We start from the raw sequence: 20680 nt of genomic DNA, 5'->3' as shown, positions 1-20680 counted from the left end.
ACTAAGGTTCATACTTCATACTGCTATACCATGGTCAGAGCCAGCGACCATTTTGCCCCCGTATTCCAAAAGAGCAAGCTGCAGTTATTTATTTACTAAGCTAAAGCACAGAACAGGCCCTTCGTGCCATGTCACCCAGCAACCCCCGGATTTAATCCTAGCCTAATGACAGGAAAACTTACAATAGCCAATTAACATACCAACCAGTACGTCCTTGGAATGTGGAAGGAAAGGCATGCGGTCACGGGAGAACATACTAACTCCTGATGGGCATCGTCAGGAATTGAACCTGGATCACCTGTACCGCAAAGCGCTGTGCTACCATGCTGCCCCGTTACGCACCCCTCCAGCACAGAATGTTCCACTGCACTCTTCAGACGTGTAGTCAGAAATAGAATTGTCTAAGAGGTAGGGTGTTAATAAGGATCTTAAAGGACAAGGATTTGGAGGAGCTGAGAGAGCAAGTTCCAGAGTGAATCTTGTCAGTTTAAGATGCTAAAGAACCATTAAAGGGAACTGCAGTAATGGCCAGAGAGCTGAGGAGCAGGACACTGAGGGGATATTTGTAGGGGTGTTGTGGAATGGGCAACATATGAATGAAATTAAGCAACAAGGTGAAACTTTTTACTGTGTGGATTTGGGAGAACATAAGCCAACGTAGATCAGTGGGAATGAGCCAGCACATTGGCTTCAGGAGCAAGAGAAGCAAACACTGGAATTACCTGGGTACAATGAAGCACAAGTGAGGACAGTGACTCTGTACTGGACAGTGGACAGAGGAAGGTGGAGTAGTTACCAGCGGCTACAGAGTTCAGAGCTGCTCAAAGAGGGGCAACACACTGATTACAGTGGATGTTCTCTGACTGTTCCAGTGCTTCAGCAGAGGCATAACACTGCTTGAAAAAAAATAGAGAGAGACGGGCAGAAATTTGGAACACGGCAGCACGCTCAAGAATTTTGAAGAGGGAAGTGCTGTTGGAAATGGGGCACAGCTTGCGAGAATTGAGATGAGTGGGATGGGGTGGAGGGAGGATAACAGCAGGTGAGAAGGAACCACAGAGAGCCAATTAACAAAGAGTTGGGCTGACAGCACTTTGGTGGATCAGCTTCAGTAGGCAGGCTCTGGGACTCAGGAACAAGGTGAACTGCTGAAGGCACAAGGGAATATAGAAGAGAACACACACACACAGATTTGGAATCACAGTTAGGCACTGGGACTCAGGAACAAGGGAATATAGAACAGAACACACACACAGATTTGGAATCACAGTTAGGCACTGGGACTCAGGAACAAGGGAATATAGAACAGAACACACACACAGATTTGGAATCACAGTTAGGCACTGGGACTCAGGAACAAGGGAATATAGAACAGAACACACACACAGATTTGGAATCACAGTTAGGCACTGGGACTCAGGAACAAGGGAATATAGAACAGAACACACACACAGATTTGGAATCACAGTTAGGCACTGGGACTCAGGAACAAGGGAATATAGAACAGAACACACACACAGATTTGGAATCACAGTTAGGCACTGGGACTCAGGAACAAGGGAATATAGAACAGAACACACACACAGATTTGGAATCACAGTTAGGCACTGGGACTCAGAAACAAGGGAATATAGAACAGAACACACACACAGATTTGGAATCAGAGTTAGGGAAGCAGGCGTGCAGTGTGGAAGCTGCAAAAGGGCAGACCAACTTCAGTGGCAAAGAACACCATGATTTATTATGCCTGTTAGGAAAGGGTGCTGAGAAGAACCAAGAGCAGTTTAAGGGAAGGCTTTTATTTGTAGAGTACTTACCATGTTATCAGACTTAATCCTATGAAGAACAATAACTGACATATAGAAAGTATGGCACCAACCGCAATGTCCCATAAATAAAAACATAATGAGATGTGATTTTACTTATAATGACTTAGATGATGCTACTGAAGATGGGCAACAGCTTACTGGCGGTTCATAAAGCAAATAATACAACTAAATGATTAATGTTTCTGTGGAAAATTGTGGCAAACAATCAACACAAGAATAGGTGAGAGAAGGCGAGGCTGACTAGGCGTGTGGGTACAAGGTGAAATCGAGGAAGCCCAGAACGTACTGATGTGACGGGGCCGGGTCCCAGTGCAGGGGACAACGCAGTGTTTGGACAATTTAAACACTGAGCCGGATGGCCTGAAAAGGCAAGGCATTAGGACCGGAGGCAAGGGTCAGGCCAGTTCTGCTTGGTGCTCTGCAACATTGACTCCACTCTCCGCAGCGTCAGTGCTCCGGGCCGCGAGCTGCGTGATGATTTGCCCCACTATCTGATGGATCGAGGCAGCGGGTCTATGGACTCACTTGCGTTGTGAATGCTGTTACTTGCTTTTATTCTTTGTAAGATCTGTGTTTTTCCTTCTCTCTCTGCACATTGCGTGTTTTTTGAAAAAATTGGGTTCTTTCCGGTTATATTTGCATAATTTATACACACTTTGATAATGAATTTACTTTGAACTTTGATATAAAATGTACCATGGCATTATTCTGTTCAGGGGACTGGTTATGGTACAGAATGCAGGATCCTGAAGTAGGATAGGAAACAGTTTTACCACAGGAGTCCAAGAGGACTCAACACTTGATATAAACTGGATGCAACAATACATCACTAACCCAGTTGTAAACTACATATAACTAACTGGGTTAGTGCCAGATTTTCTAAGTGCTCATAACCTAAGAAGTGGAGAAGTCAGAGGAGAAAGCAGAATTGAGGGAATGCAGTATTAGTGAGACAGTTTAAAAGGGAGAGGTTAAACAAGGAAACGTGATCGAATAATTCCTGGAATGGGGGTTGAGTTTCAGACAGAAAAGAATCAATTCCGATGAAGGGTCTTCAACTTGAAACATCAACACTATTGCTCATTCCACAGAGGCTGCCTAAATGTGCTGACTGTTTCCACCAATTTCTGTTTTAATTACTTTTGCATCATGGTCAAGAGAAGGGTGTGAGCCAACATGTACAGGCTCCATCTGCAGAGTGTCAACAACAATTAATGTAACATCCACACCAGGACCACGAGACTCAAATACAGTCAGACTGATCAACACTTCCACCCATCAACACCCCCCCAAGTAAACGCACATCACCCAGTGTCATTTTATGTACATTCAACCAGTCGTCTTGTACATTGTTTTTATAGAATTATTTTTATATTTATTGTGCTTTATCTTGTGTTCTTTATGTTCATTGTGTTTTTTATGTTGCATCGGATCTGAGTAACAATCATATTGTTCTCGTTTGCACTGTATACTAAAGAATGACAATAAACAATCTTGAACCTTGAGCTCCTTCCTCAAGAGTTGACTTTTATTCTCTTTAGTGAAAGTAATCAAACGACTAATAAGGAATCAGACTTTCTTTTTAATCCAGCAACCTATTCCACTGTGCTGCCTCAAACAGGCATTGTAAACAAGTTCCCAAAATACTCGCAACCACTTACAGCAGAACCAACTAACCTTGGAACTGTTGAGGTTACTACCGGTAGGGAGGTTGTAGGCACCGGAGATAGGACTCCACTGGGACTTGGCGACCAGACCTTCACCGTCGCAGCCCTCCCCAGCTTCACAACACTCTGCGGCGCTGAACTCCTCGCTCCTCGAGAAGCTACTACAGATTTTGAGGAAATGTGAGAAGAGATATTTTCTAAAGATGGAGAAATTCCTTCAGATAAGTGGCCAACTACATCAGTCCGGATTTCAGGTGGATATGATCCCTCGTTGTTGGCATCAGCTTTGTCCTCATCAATAATTACTAAGTTCTTGGGCATTTCTTTAAACTGATAGACTAAGCGTTGTCCTTCCACCTTGGCCAGGATCCCCCTTTGGTAATAATACCTAAAGAAAGAAAAAAACAGACATTGTTGTATAATATCTCACAACTCCATGTTATCCCGACATTATAGACTTTCACCAGTGTGAAAATCACTCAAGTCTGAAATATAAACAGGAAATGCAACAGTCGCTGGGGTTTCTCTAGATTCTTTCAGTGCAAACAAAACAATGAATTTCAAGAAATCCAACGGGTCACTACCATACGACAAACTGGAATGAAATGGAACTGATATATTTGTGCAATTTATATCAGCTGAGTACACAAGCTTGATCCTTGCACACGTGACCAAGGATGGATGGTGACACTGTAGACTAGAGACTGAGCCAAAGTGTTGGCAATCTCACAATTTCTCAACAATGCTGCAGACTCCCATTCACCATGCAGAGTGCCCAGCCCACCTCTGTCACATCACCCATCTTCAGCCCCTGCTTCAGGCCATCTACTGTAGAAAGCTTCATCTAGGTATTTATTACCACCAGAGGCAACGACTGTAATACCCTCCATCCACATTTTGCAAATTTTGATTCAAAGGTTTATGCCCTTTATCCCAACGCCCATCAAATCTCGTGTTTCACGCCTCCAGTCACCATCATCCCTGTATCCACCATGTGGATCATCCTCAATTCAATCAATGCCTGTGATTGAAAACTCTCACTCTTTCTTATAATCCAGCACGCTAATGACCATCTCTCGGTTAGCAACCCCATAAAAATTTCACTTTGCTCCGATTCTAGCTTTTGTACTTCTGTTGCTATCTATCCATCACTGACTTTATCCTCAGCTGCCGCTGCTAAGTGCCGCAGCTTTTTATGAGCTTTTTCTCTTTAACATGGCCAATAGAGATAACAGAGTGATTTAGGCAGTGGTCACTCCAATAGACATTGATATGGGAATGACAGATCTGCAAACATCCTTGTTATTCCTCATTTGAACAATAATAGGAGGTGCAAGTACCTGGATCAGGAATGATCCCATGAGGTCCGATCACATTATTGTTATAAGACAGGAAGCTGCCAGCCCTACACCTCATTCTCTAATGTGTGCAAAGTAACTTGCCCTTTTGATTCTTCTGCACTTGCGTAACAGGCAAAGCAGAAGAGCAAATCATTCTTCATTTGTCAACTTGTTTTAAACAAACAGGCACTTTGGACTGAAAAGCTTAAAACTCAATAACAAGAGCTAATACTTTGAGTTGGCCTTTACCTTAGAGCCCTCCCCATTGTCTCGTAATTCATGTCTGGCTTGTTCTTGTGTTTCCCCCAAAGCTTGGACACGGCCTTAGAGTCAACCAGTTTGAAGATGCCCTTCTCCCGCTGAGTCCACTTGATGTATCGAGGGCAAGTGTTTTTGTCTTGTAGTAAGTCAAGAAGGAACTCCCAGAGATATGTAGTGTTCCCTGGGGAGGAAAAGCATAAGATGCATGACACAATGCAAGACAAAATGTGAAGGGTCAAGTTCGAGTCAAGGTTTTGAAAAGTTTTCAGAACAGTACATCACAATACAGTGGATTCCGGCTAACTGGGACACATTGGGACCAGTATATTTTGGTTCAATTACGCAGCTATCCCAATTAGCCGAAGTTTCATGGAAATAAGATACAGGAGCAGAAGTAGGTCATTCGGCCCATCTAGTCTGTACCGCCATTCAATCATGGCTGATCCAATTCTTCCAGTCATCCCAACTCCCTTGCCTCCTCCCCATACCCTTTGATACCCTGGCTAATCAAGAACCTATCTCTGCCTTAAATGCACCCAATGACTTGGCTTCTACAGCCGCTCGTGGCAACAAATTCCACAGATTTACCACCCTCTGACTAAAGTAATTTCTCTGCATCTTCATTTTAAACGGATGTCCTTTAATCCTGAAGCCATGCCCTCTTGTCCTAGACTCCCCACCATGGGAAATAACTTTGCCATATCTAATCTGTTCAGGCCTTTTAACATTCAGAATGTTTCTACTGGTTCCCCTCTCATTCTCCTGGACTCCAGGGAATACAACCGAAGAGCTGCCAGACGTTCCTCATACGGCAACCCTTTCATTGCTGGAATCATTGTTGTGAATCTTCTCTTAACCCTCTCCAATATCAGTATATCCTTTCTAAAACAAGGAGCCCAGAACTGTACAAAATACTCCATGTGGTCTCACGAGTGCCTTATAGACCCTCAACATCACATCCGGGCTCTTATATTCTATACCTCTAGAAATGAATGCCAACATTGCATTCACCTTTTTCACCTCCAACTCAACCTGGATGTTAACCTTTAGGGTATCTTGCACAAGTACTCCGAAGTCCCTTTGCATCTCTGCATTTTGAATTCACTTTCCACCTAAATAATAGTCTGTCCGTTTATTTCTTCCACCAAAGTGCATAACCATACACTTTCCAACATTATATTCCATTTTTCTGCTTCTTTGCCCATTCCCCTAAACTATCTAAGTCTTTCTGCAGGTTCTCTGATTCCTCAACACTACCTGCTCCTCCACCTATCTTTGTATCATCAGCAAATTTAGCCACAAATCCATTAATACTGTAGTCCAAATCATTGACATACATTGTAAAAAACAGCAGTCCCAACACTGACCCCTGTGGAACTCCACTGGTAACCGGCAGCCAGCCAGAATAAGATCCCTTTATTCCCACTCTGTTTTCTGCCGACCAGCTCCACCCATGCTAGTAACTTCCCTGTGATTCCACAGACTCTTATCTTACTAAGCAGTCTCCTGTGCGACACTGTGTCAAAGGCCTTCTGAAAACCCAAGTACACCATATCCACTGCATCTCCTTCGTCTATCCTGCACGTAATTTTCTCAAAAAATTGCAGTAGGTTAGTCATGCAGGATTTTCCTTCCAGGAAACCATGCTAGCTTTGGCCTAATTTTGCACGTGCCTCCAGGTACTCCATAATCTCATCCCTAACAATCGATTCCAACAACTTCCCAACCACTGATATCAGGCTAACAAGTCTAATGTTTCCTTTCTGCTGCCTCCCACACTTCTTACATAGCAGAGTAACACTTACAATTTTCCAGTCATCCGGTAAAATGTCAAAATCTATTTCAAGATCATTGTTAATGCCTCCGTAATCTCTCCAGCTACTTCCTTCAGAACACGAGGGCGCATTCCATCAGGTCCAGGAGATTTATCCACCCTCAGACCATTAACCTTCCTGAGCACCCTCTCAGTCGTAGTTTTCACTGCACAAACTTCACTTCCCTGACACTCTTGAATGTACAGTAGACTGCAGATGTCTTCCATCTCTGCGACTCTCATTACAGTATTTCTAGCATCATTTTCTATTGATCCTATACCCATCCTAAACTCTCTTTTACACTTTATATACTTAAAAAGCTTTTTAGATTATGAGGACACTCAGTCCTTGTTTATTGTCATTTAGAAATGCATGCATTAAGAAATGATACAATGTTCCTCCAGAATGATAGTACAAAAAACACAAGACAAACCAAGACTAAAACTGACAAAACCACATAGTTATAACATATAGTTACAACAGTGCAAAGCAATACTGTAATTTGATAAAGAACAGACCATGGGCACAGTAAAAAGCCTCAAAGTTCCGATAGCCTCATCATCTCACGCAATAGTTAAAAAGGTATTAAAAACATAAATTACTGTTTAACTGAGTAACATATTATGTATCTAAATGACATACAGAACAAATGCAAACACTACCAATGCTGCTACAATTCTATAAAAACTGTGTATTAACTCCTAATAGTTGGAGACTTCCGGTAGAGCTCATGGAGTGAGGTCGTGTTCTTGACTCGCTCCATTACCTCTGAGTTTTTTCCTATGATCAGCTACATTTAAGCTAACCATTAAGGCACCGATTTTTTTAAATACCTTGCAACAAATTGTGCTTTTTTTGATATTTGGATGTTTTTAAGGTCTGCTATGTCTAAGAATGGGAAAGACGGTAAACCTCTGGTTAGACAAAAACTTACCGATCCTCCTCCAAGTGAACCACCGTTAACTTTGAAAGCTATATCGGATCTGATTCAAGCGGAAATTTCAACTACTAACTGATTCGTATGGAAATTTCAACTAAACTGCAGAAAATTATTGATGCAATCAATAAAATGGAAACATCTATCACAGAACATTAGACTGCTATATCTAATCTTCAAAAATCCACGCAACAAAATGAACTCAAGATGGGGAAAATTGAAGAAACAATTACTGTAATGAAGAAAAAACTCAACTTTCTGACTTCTAAAAACTCTTGACTTAGAATGCAGAATGCGACGACAGAATATCCGAATTATTGGTATTGGTGAAGCTGCCGAATGTGATGACCCTATAAAGTTTTTTTCTCAACTTTTAAAAGATGCATTTCCTACCTTATTTCCTGACCAACCACCACTATTGGATCGGGCTCACAGAGCCCCATTATATTCGTCCAAGTCAGATAAACCTCGGCATGTTATTTTACGATTTCATTATTTTCAAGACAAGGAGAAATTGCTTCGATCCGCTCGACCTAAAGGTTACATTGATTTCTCGGATCTTCACTTCCGTTTCGTGGAAGACTTTAGTAAACAGATTCGGGATCAACGTGTCCGTTACAGATCTGTGATGTCGGAACTCTACAAGATGGATTTAAAACTAGTGTTGCTTTATCCTGCACGTTTAAAGGTTCGTTCGCGGGATGGGTCTTCCCGTTTTTTTGACTCTCCATCGGATGCCCAGAGTTACCTGGATCAATTTTTACCTTCAACATCTTAATCGCAATTATTAAATCACCTCTGTTTGATCGGAGGCAGTTAATCTGTTGAGTTTAATTTTTTTTCCGCTTTCTATGAGGGCAGAAAAGTTTTTTTTTCGGTTTAATTAACATGGTTGTCATTTTTTTTTAACTGCGTCATTCCTTTCTTTTTCCCTGGGGATTCTGGGCGGCTATTCCCTCTGCATCGTTTTACGTATTTCCTTTTGAGGCCTTAAACTTTGTAGTTTTCAAACGTACTTTTTGTAGTTTTTCCTAACTAGTCTATGTTAATTATCTCATTTTCTTGTTTAATTACAGGGTCTGTTCTTCGTTAACGGTTTTCTTTATATTTACTTGTTTTTTCTTTGTATTGTATCGTGTTCGTTTTAATCGGTGTACTTTTTTTATTCCTCTACTGTTTTATAACTTTAGCTGATCCTTTTATATATATATATATATACACACACACTTTTTTTTAGTGAGCGTCTATCGGAAGTCATGGGGGTAGTTCTAGTGTTCGTTTCTTTCTGGCTGGTCTTTTTCAGATTTAGCTTTGGGGTCACGGGGGGGCAGTGGGAGGGGTTTCACTTTTTAGTTTTTTTCTTCTTGGGCTACTTACATTACCGAAGTATTGGTCGCGTTCTCCTTCCTGTTATCTCTTGTTTGTTCTGTTCCCTTTCCGGGTTCGTGGGTCGAATCTATTGTCAATCCTTTTTTTTGCTGGTTGACTTTAGGGTTTATGGAGTCTACTATTAATTTTGTCTCTTGGAATACTAACGGTCTTAATCATCCAATTAAAAGGAAAAAAGTTTTTGAAGTATTCCGGAGACTTAAAGCACATGCCTTATTCTTACAAGAGACTCATGTGCGGAGGGGGGACAGAATACGTTTTTTTAAATTTTGGAAGGATCAACACTCCCATTCGAATTCTAACGCTAAGATTCGAGGAGTCTCTATTTTTATAGATCCCTCAATCACTTTTGTACAACACGATATTATTTCTGATCTGAATGGTAGATTTCTATTGATTAGTGGTCTACTCTTTAATAAAAAGGTAGTTTTGGTTAACATCTATGCTCCTAACATGGACTGTCCGGAATTTTATAAATCATTATTAAATCGGTTCCCGAATTTGAATGAGTTTTCACTAATCTGGAGTGGGGATCTTAATACCTGTTTATCTCCAGCTTTGGACCTTTCGGCTCTTTTACGGACCTTACCCAATAAATCTGCAACCTTGATTAACTCATTCCTTTCAGATTCCGGGTCGACGGACATTTGGTGCTTTTTGCATCCTCAGGAAAAAGATTTTTCTTTTTTTTCCACATGTTCACCGTTCCTATTCAAGAATTGATTATTTTTTTATTGACTCTCGTCTTATTTCTTCAGTGGTTAAATGTGAATATGACTATAACCATTTCGGATCATGCTCCACTTAAGCTTTCTATTAAAATTCAGGCCAATACACAAAATAATAGACAATGGCGTTTTAATTCGCTGTTGCTTCAGGACTCGGATTTTGTTAATTTTGCGAATGAACAGATTGATCTTTTTTTTTTACAATCAACTATACAGAAGATATTTCTATGAACATCCTTTGGGATACTTTTAAAGCTTATATTCGTGGTCAGATTATCTCGTACTCTGCTGCTTTGAAGAAGAGGTTGAAGCAGGAGGAGCTGGTTATTGTGGACAAGATTAAGGAAGTTGATAAGAAATATGCCACAGCTCCCTCTGAGAAGTTGTATAAACAAAGAACTGAACTTCAAATGGAACACAGTTTATTACTTTCATCCTCAATTGCAAATCAATTAATGAAAACAAGAAGCGAATTTTATGTACATAGTGACAAAGTTGGTAAACTGTTGGCTAATCAGTTGAAGACTAATTACATTAAATTTCAAATTAATCAGATTTATAATCAAAAAGATCAACTGATATTTGATCAAGCTGAGATTAATCAATCCTTTTTTGATTTTTATTCCTCCTTATATCAATCAGAATCTCCATGAGACTCTAAATACATGTATGACTTTTTAGATAACCTACATTTTCCTAAGATTTCACATGATATATCTTCTATGCTAGACATTTCCTTTACCACTGATGAGACTAAGAATGTTATTTTCTCTATGAACCCGGAGAAAGCTCCTGGCCCTGATGGGTTTACCATGGAATTTTATAAATTTTTTGCATCCTCATTAATCCCTTGGTTATTTAGGGTTCTGGAGGCCTCATTAAAACTTGGTAAACTTCCCGAATCCTTCTATAGAGCATCGATTTCTTTAATATTAAAGAAGGATAAAGATCCTGCTCAATGTGCATCTTATAGACCAATATCCTTATTAAATGTTGACTCTAAAAGTTTTTCCAAATTATTAGCAAACATTAGAAAAAGCACTTCCTTATATTATTTCGGAAGACCAAACGGGTTTTATTAAAGGTCGTTACTCTTTTTATAACATTCGCACACTGTTAAACATTGTTTATATTCCCTCACAAAATGATCCTGAGTGCGTCATTTCCTTAGATGCTGAAAAAGCCTTTGACAGAGTCGAATAGCCTTACTTATTTAAGGTGCTCGAAAGGTTTAATTTCAGTTCTAAATTTATATCTTGGATCAAATTGTTATATCATTCTCCTATGGCATCAGTTCATACTAACTTTTTAAGCTCACCTTTTTTCCCTCTTTCTCGAGGTACTAGCCAAGGTTGTCCTCTTAGTCCTTTATTATTTGATATTGCATTAGAACCTCTTGCAATTGCTATTCGAGAATCTCCAAATATTATTGGGATAACCCAGGGCTTAAAGTCCCATAAAGTATCACCTTATGCTGATGACTTACTTTTATATATTTCTAATCCTCAAAAATCTATCCCTGCTGCTTTAGATTTATTAGCACAATTTAGTCTTTTTTCCGGTTACAAGTTAAATCTCAGTAAGAGTAAACTTTTCCCGATTAATAAGCAACTTCCCTTGTATCAGAACCTTAAGTTTAAACTGATTAATAATCATTTTTCATATCTTGGGATTAAAATTACCTGTAAACATGAAGATTTATTCAAGACTAATTTCCTACCCTTAATTGATCATATTACTCAACTTTCATTTAAATGGTCTCCATTATATTTAACTCTGATTGGCCGTATTAATGCGGTTAAGATGCTTATTCTGCCAAGATTTTTATACGTATTTCAGGCACTACCGATTTTTGTTCCAAAATCCTTTTTTGACAAAGTTGACTCTAAAATTTCTTCATTTATTTGGCAAAATAAAAACCCGAGACTGGGTAAAATACATCTACAGAAAGCTAAGAGAGATGGAGGTTTGGCATTACCTAACTTTAGATTCTATTATTGGGCAATCAATATTCGACACATGAAATTTTGGTTACTTGATCAAGATACACTATCCATTCCTAAATGGGTAATATTGGAATTACAATCTGCTCAAGGTTATGCACTTGGCTCCATTTTAGGTTCTTCTCTTCCTTTTGATTTGAAACGTCATAAACAGGTTTGTAACCCGATAGTTAAATATACCTTACGTATTTGGTTTCAATTCCGAAAATTTTTCGATCTTAATCAATTTGGGCTTGCGATTCCTATTTTAGGCAACATATTCTTTCCCCCCTCTTCCACGGACTGTGCTTTTCAAATTTGGAGGACTAATGGTATTTCACGGTTTTTGGATTTATTTTTAGATGGTTCCCTTATGTCTTTTGAACAATTATCTAACAAATATAACTTACCAAGAATACATTTTCTTAGATATCTCCAAGTTAGAAATTTCCTAAGTACTATACTCTCTTCCTTTCCAACATTACCTCCTACGTATATTTTAGATACTATAATTAACCTTAATCCATGTCAGTAAGGTGTAACGGCTATTATTTATAATACTATTATGAAACTTAGGAAAGCTCCATTCCATAAGATTAGGTCAGATTGGTAAAAGGAATTGGGCTTTAATATTTCGGTAGATGACTGGGCGCATATTTTACAACTAGTCAATACTTCCTCTATCTGTTCTAAACATTCCCTAATTCAATTTAAAGTTGTCCATAGAGCACATATGTCCAAAGATAAATTAGCTCGTTTTTATTCTCATATTAATCCTCTTTGTGACAGATGTCATGGGGAGATAGCCTCCTTAACTCATATGTTTTGGTCCTGTCCTACTCTGGAAACTTTTTGGAGAGACATTTTTAATATTATTTCAAAGGTATTGAATATAGATATCTCTCCCCATCCTATTATTGCTATCTTTGGATTACCTAAAACTTCCAGTAATCTTTCTCCTTCAGCCTGTAGAATGATTGCATTTCTTACTTTAATGGTGAAAAGATGTATTTTACAACACTGGAAGGAGACTAATGTTCCAACTACGTTCTTTTGGTTTTCCCAGACGATACTATGTTTAAATTTGGAGAAAATTAGAAGTAATCTTTATGATTTTTCAGCTAAATTTGAGCAGACCTGGAGATCTTTTATTCAACATTTTCATTTAATGTAATTTTTTTTTTCTCTCTCTCGGTCCATATTTACATTCCCTTCTTGCTTTTTAACTGTTTTTAATGGAGGTCGGGTTTGAGGACGTGATTGTTTTAAGTTGTTTAACTCTACTTGATTCCTAGCTAGCCCATTGCTATGCTTTGCTTTTTAGGTGGTTTTTTTTTGGGGGGGGGTTTGGGGTTTTTTTCTTCCTTTCCTTATTGCTATGTATGAAAACTAGTATACTATTATATTACCTTGTCATTTTATATCTAAACTGCACTGTTTGCACTAATTTTTTTTTTGCGTATTTATATTTCTTGTAATGTTATATTGCAACAGTGTATTAGTGCCTATATGGTTTACCTTTTGTATACTAATTCAATAAAAAGATTTAAAAAGAAAGAAAGATTAATAACTCCTAATAGTTATAGAAACATAGAAAACCTACAGCACCATTCAGGTCCTTCAGCCCACAATGCTGTGCCGAACATGTCCTTACCTTAGAAGTTAACTAAGGTTACCCACAGCCCTCTATTTTTCTAAGCTTCATGTACCTTTCCAAGAGTCTCTTAAAAGACTCTACCGTATCTGCCTCCACCACCGTGGCCAGCAGCCCATTCCACGCACTCACCTCTTCCTGGGTAAAAAACTTACCCCTGACATCTACTCTGTATCTACTTCCAAGCACCTTAAAACCGTGCCCTCTTGTGCTAGCTATTTCAGCCCTGGGAAAAAGCCTCTGACTATCCACACGATCAACTGAGTATTTCATTCAGTGTATCAGAAATCTGGTAAATGGGCTTGTCATGACCATTCTGGGGCAGCTCACTCACCTTTGGTTCGCACCGAACACTCAGCTCTCATCTGTGACTCCAAATAGCTGTTCACATGCGCGAGCAGCCATACCCCAGTACACCGCTTCACCAGGTGGGCTAAACCAGGTGAGGGTAGCCAGTGGGCCGATACTCCAATAAAATAGGGACATGCCTATCCTAGCGTGTGAAGCCAGCTACGACTGACTGGGACAATGATGTCAACAACGAGATCCAACGGCCAAGAAGGTGGTTCTGCAATGCTTCGTGGACAGCGAAGAGCATGATAAGGCACAGAATTTACGGTTATCTATGACGGACAACCAACACACTGCCATGTTCTTCTTATTGACTGTAAATGAACAAAATTAACGCACATACCTAGTGCAGATAATTAACTGCCTTCGTACAATGCTATCGATGACTGCATCGTCTAAATCTTCATTTTAATTGCAACATTCAAGATGACTGGCGATACCTTCAAATTCTTCATAGTTCTCAGCTTGTTGGAAGTAGAAAATCATTTCATTTTTCACTCCTCACCATTTCTGGCACCTCCAAGCCTGAATGCTTGAAACCACAGTAAAAAAAAAGTCCTAAATTGTCTGCAACACGCATAAAAGTTGCTGGTGAACGCAGCAGGCCAGGCAGCATCTCTAGGAAGAGGTACAGTCGACTTTTCGGGCCGAGACTCTTCGTCAGGACTAACTGAAAGAAGAACTAGTAAGAGATTTGAAAGTGGGAAGGGGAGGGGAGATCCAAAATGATAGGAGAAGACAGGAGGGGGAGGGATGGAGCCAAGAGCTGGACAGTTGATTGGCAAAAGGGATATGAGAGGATCATGGGACAGGAGGCCTAGGGAGAAAGGGTGGGGGGGGGAAGACCAGAAGACTTTTAAGTTCCTAAATTGTCTTACTGCTTATTTTTCGCCAACTATCAGTGACAAAAAGACTGCTTTTACAACACAAGCAACCGATACAATTTAAAAACTGTTTGCTTGAAGCACTATGTAGTGTTTAATGGCCACACCACGGTCACATGACTAACACTAGTTAGAACCTGGTCGACCACAGTCTTCTGTGCTAATTAAGTGGCATAGTGTCCCAAATAAACAAAGGGAATCCCAGCTGTTTTCTCAATTAGTTTTTTGTTCTTTGAGAGTTGTCCCAAATAAGTGGCTACCCCAATTAATCAATGGACCAATTAACTGGAATCCACTGTACTCCAGAAAGTACAATTAAAGCAATAGGACATACGTTTGACATCTCTTTTCTTTTTCCAACTGTATTGAGTTGTTAACATTTACCACATGACAGAGGAAGTTCTACTGTACAGCTGTCTCTCTACTGCCAACTACAGGCCAAATGGCATTGGTGCAGCAGCTATTCAGCAGTGATTGCTTGGATCTGCTTGACTAAGGAAATGCAAGAGAGCATAAGCTATGCAAGCAGAAAAGGAACCACAAAATGGAATAGCACAGCCATGTGTACAGGCCTTCTGGAAATTATAAGATAATGCAGTACAAGAATGTGCAAATTACTTTCTACCAAATATTCTTTAAATAGCAATGCAGAAGAGTGACAGAGCTTGCTAATGACCTTTGTAGAATCAACCACTTGTCTCAGGATATTGTGGGACTCATCCTTGTGCAGCAAATCGCCTGCAACACAATACAAGGAATGATCCAAGTTTCAAATGCTCTCTCTTTTTCCAGAAGCTTCCACTCGTTGTTGAGGTAGGACTGCTCAGGTGTCTGTCACACTTTGGTACTTCGTGATTGCACCTGCAAGGTGAGTACCAACAACTCCGTTGTGGAGAGTAGCTACAAGATCCAGCTTACAGTCGATGGTGAGTGAACCAACACCAAATAAATCACATCCTCACCAGTCTGCCTTTCAATATTGTCTATCCATGATGGGATTAGCAGGAGTAACCACAGTATTTGTGGACACCATGTCCAAAGCTAACACAAACTACATCACTGCATTCAGGTACGATTACTGCACTGAAAGGAATAAACTTTCATCTCAAATCCAGATCAGACATTGCAGTGGTTCTGTGGATCATCACCACTATCACAGCTAAGCATATTCCTCACTTCACTGTTATCATCCAGGGAAAATACAAGGGGTGCCACCTGGACCTTCAGCTGTCATCACGGGAATGTTACCATTCAGGAGAAGATGCACGTTACACAGACCTAAGCAATACCACAACCAACCAGACCAAAGCTCGGGAATCAAGCAGGTTTGGTTGTAAATGGTGGGACTTGGTGAAATAACCAACAGGAGGCACCTCCTGAAATATCATCTTCCACTCCAGCCAGACTGAACATTTGTATCTTTCGTTTGTTATGTGCTGTGTCATATGACATGGGCGATCATGGTCTTTCCATGACCATGATTGCCCCAGCAACATTTTTCTACAGAAGTGGTTTGCCATTGCCACCTTCTGGGCAGCGTCTTTACCAGATGGGTGACCCCAGACATCATCAATACCACTGTGCTGTCAGTGGTCACATACCAGGACTCGTGATATGCACCAGCTGCTCATGTGACCATCAACCACCTGCTCCCATGGCTTCACGTGGCCCTGATGGGAGGTGGTGGGGGGCTAATTAGGCCCTACACCTTGCCCAAGGGTGACCGGCAGGCGAGCAGAGGGAAGGAGCACCTTACACCTGCTTTGGCAGAGACATATCTTCACACCACCACCCAAACTTTCTTCACCATCACAATAACCAGATGAAATTATTTCACATGAAGAAGAAACTGGACACATTAATACAGAAAAGGGAATGGGTTCCAACAATTCATGCCCACAATGCTCAGGATATCTACTCCAGAACTTGCTGCGTCTTTAGCTATACTCTGCAGTTACAACACCTGTGCTAATAAGCAGTTTGGATTCTGCCAAGACTACTTCAGTTCTAGACTATGTAATCTGGCAACACAAAAATTAAAGAACTGAACTCCAAGATTAACCATATAACATCCATATAACAATTACAGCATGGAAACAGGCCATCTCGGCCCTACTACTCCGTGCCAAACTCTTACTCTCACCTAGTCCCACCGACCTGCACTCAGCCTATAACCCTCCATTCCTTTCCTGCCCATATAACTATCCAATTTAACTTTAAATCACAACATCCAACCTGCCTCAACCACTTCTGCTGGAAGCTCATTCCACACAGCTACCACTCTCTGAGTAAAGAAGTTCCCCTTCATGTTGCCCCTAAACTTTTGCCCTTTAACTCTCAACTCATGTCCTCTTGTTTGAATCTCCCCCACTCTCAATGGAAAAAGCCTATCCATGTCAACTCTATCTATCCTCCTCATAATTTTAAATACCTCTATCAAGTCCCCCCTCAACCTTTTACACTCCAAAGAATAAAGACCCAACTTGTTCAACCTTTCTCTGTAACTTAGGAGATGAAACCCAGGTAACATTCTAGTAAATCTTCTATGTACTCTCTCAATTTTGTTGCCATCTTTCCTATAATTTGGTGACCAGAACTGTACACAATACTCCGAATTTGGCATCACCAATGCCTTGTACAATTTCAACATTACATCCCAACTCCTATACCCAATGCTCTGACTTATAAAGGCCAGCATACCAAAAGCTTTCTTCACCACCCTATCCACATGAGATTCCACCTTCAGGGAACTATGCACCATTATTCCTAGATCCCTCTGTTCTACTGCATTCTTCAATGCCCTTCCATTTACCATGTATGTCCTATTTTGATTAGTCCTACCAAAATGTAGCACCTCACATTTATCAGCATTAAGCTCCATCTGCCATCTTTCAGCCCACTCTTCTAACTGGCCTAAATCTCTCTGCAAGCTTTGAAAACCTACTTCATTATCCACAACTCCACCTATCTTAGTATCATCTGCATACTTACTAATCCAATTTACCACCCCATCATCCAGATCATTAATGTATATGACAAACAACATTGGACCCAGTACAGATCCCTGAGGCACACCACTAGTCACCGGCCTCCAATCTGACAAACAGTTATCCACCACTACTCTCTGGCATCTCCCATCCAGCCACTGCTGAATCCATTTTACTACCTCAATATTAATACCTAACGATTGAACCTTCCTAACTAACCTTCCGTGTGGAACCTTGTCAAAGGCCTTACTGAAGTCCATTTAGACAACAGCCACCGCTTTACCCTTGTCAACTTTCCTAGTAACCTCTTCAAAAAATTCAATAAGATTTGTCAAACATGACCTTCCACGCACAAATCCATGTTGACTGTTTCTAATCAGACCCTGTCCACCCAGATAATTATATATACCATCTCCAAGAATACTTTCCATCAATTTACCCACCACTGACATCAAACTCACAGGCTGATAATTGCTAGGTTTACTCTTAGTACCCTTTTTAAACAATGGAACAACATGAACAATATGCCAATCTTCCGGCACCATCCCCATTTCTAATGACATTTGAAATATTTCTGTCAGAGTCCCTGCTATTTCCACACTAACTTCCCTCAAGGTCCAAGGGAATATCCTGTCAGGACCCAGAGACTTATCCACTTTTATATTCCTTAAAAGCACCAGTACTTCCTCTTCTTTAATCATAATAGTTTCCATAACTACCCTACATGTTTCCCTTACCTTACACAATTCAATATCCTTCTCCTTAGTGGATACCGAAGAAATTAGGTGAATGACTGCCTTCAACATCGAGGCACCATAATCACATGTGACATCAAGGAGCTCAGAATTAAAATCAAGTCACTAGGGATCAAGGCAAAGACTCTCCAGCAACTAGAATTATATTTGCACCACAGATGACCTTTTCTGTTAGAATCCTATTACCTGAGCCCTGGGACATCACTGCAGGAAATTCTTCTCTATCCTAATCCTAAACAATGGCATCAAATGCGGAGATGCTGACTGATCAATATGCAACTCCTCAGACAGCAAAACTGTCTGTGAAGGATATGAATAATCAGAGCATCACACACAAAATGCTGGAGGAACTTAGCAGGTCAGGCAGCATCTGTGGAATTGAGTAAACGGTCAATGCTTCAGCCTGACACTCTTCTTCAGGACTTAACCATGACTCGGGCAGATAATTGGTAAATAACATTCACACCGTATACCAGGCAATGACCATCTGCATCAGCTTAACCACTTACCTTTCACTTCACATGACATTACCAATCTTGAATCCCCCCATTATCAGTATTTTGGAATTTACCACTAACCCTGAACAAGCCATATCAACACCAGAAGTACAAGAATAGGTCAGAAGGTTGGGTATTTTCCATAAGGTTCAAGACAGAGGCAGGAACAAACATCCTACACTCATGTGTAGTGAAAATCAGACATCCTTTGAAAGCTTGGCAAAATCCAACAAGGAGATTGCTTAAATATTCACTCATTCCACCCCAGGCACAGCAAGGCTGAAGTACCCACAGCCACTAAGGGCAGTGTCTCACACACCCGTGACCTTCATTACCCAAAAAGAACTGGTCAGCAGGTACACAGGATCATCACTACAGGCTTCCCTCTAAACCATTAACCACCTCACTTGGAAAGAATATCATCTCCCTATTACTGCCACATGAGTAATAGAACAGTACAGCACAGGAACGGGCCCCTCGGTTTACCACGTACAGTACGCACCAAACATGATGCCAACCTAAGTAATCCTATCTTATCTGGCCAGTCTACATCTTTCTGTTCCCTGCCTGTTCATGTGTCTGGCTAACTGCCTCTTGTATCTGCCTCCACCAATTCCCCCAGTTCATGTTCCAAGCACCAACCACTGTGCATAAAACTTTATCTTGCAAATCTCCTTTAAACTCTTCCCCTCCCACCGCAAACCTACGCCACCCAGTATTTACATTTCCACCCTGGGAGAAAGACAGACTACTTCCGCTATCTTTCATAACTTTATATACACTGGATTCCAGTTAATTGGAACCCATTGGGACCAGTACATTTTAGCCTGATTGAGCAGCTGTCCCAATTAGCTGGAGTTTCATGGAAATAGATTAAAAAGTATTAATAAAAAAGACCAACTAATTATCATTGAGTAACAAATTATGTATTTAAATGAAAAATATAATGAATTAGAACACCATCAATACTACTACAGAACTATAAAACTGTGGATTGGCTCCTAATAGTTATCCACAGAGGAATTCATCCAGTGCACACTGCCATGTTCCATTGATTGACTGTAAGTGAACAAAATTTGTGCGGACACCTAGTGCAGATAATAGACTGCCTTCATACAATGCTTTCGACGACTGCATCCTCCAAATCTTCATTTTCATTGTAACATTCAAGATGATTGTTGATACCTTCAAATTCTTCATAGTTGCTAACTTGCTGAAGTAGTAAAATCATTTTATTTTTTAGGCCCAGCAGATTTTGGCATCTCCAAGCCTGAATATTTGAAACCACAGTGAGCAACACATTTGAATTGTCTTGATGCTTATATCTCGCCAACCACCAGTAATAAAAATCACTGATTTTTGACCACAAACATAGATACTTAAAAACACAAATGACACTACTTAAAAACTGATTGTTCTAAGCATGGTTCAGTGTCACGTGACTGACGTTAGTTAGAAACTGTCCAGCAACAGTCTCCTGTCCCAATTAAGTGGCACAGTGTCCCAAATAATCAAAGGGAATTCTGTCTATTTTCTCGATCAGTTTTTGTTCTTTAAGAGTTGTCCCAAACAAGTGGCTGCCCTGATTAACTGATGGCCCAACTA

The 20680-nt window shown here is 40.3% G+C and overlaps 1 protein-coding gene across 4 annotated transcripts in view; it reads right to left on the bottom strand.

Moving 5' to 3' along the window:
* Positions 1-20680, bottom strand: part of LOC134345647 (ETS-related transcription factor Elf-2-like) — a 161474-nt gene that overhangs the window by 9278 nt on the left and 131516 nt on the right. For all 4 annotated transcript variants that reach the window (XM_063046651.1, XM_063046650.1, XM_063046653.1 and 1 more), the window contains 2 exons: positions 5086-5278; positions 3507-3884 (listed from right to left, as the gene is read on the bottom strand). In XM_063046651.1, coding sequence (XP_062902721.1) covers positions 3507-3884; positions 5086-5278 — 571 coding nt within the window. The remainder of the gene's footprint in view (positions 1-3506; positions 3885-5085; positions 5279-20680) is intronic.

The sequence above is a fragment of the Mobula hypostoma genome, chromosome 4 (assembly GCF_963921235.1).
Source record: "Mobula hypostoma chromosome 4, sMobHyp1.1, whole genome shotgun sequence".
In the NCBI taxonomy this organism is placed as follows: domain Eukaryota; kingdom Metazoa; phylum Chordata; class Chondrichthyes; order Myliobatiformes; family Myliobatidae; genus Mobula; species Mobula hypostoma.
Note: the sequence above shows the minus strand (reverse complement) of the source record. Positions and strands in the feature narration are given on the sequence as shown.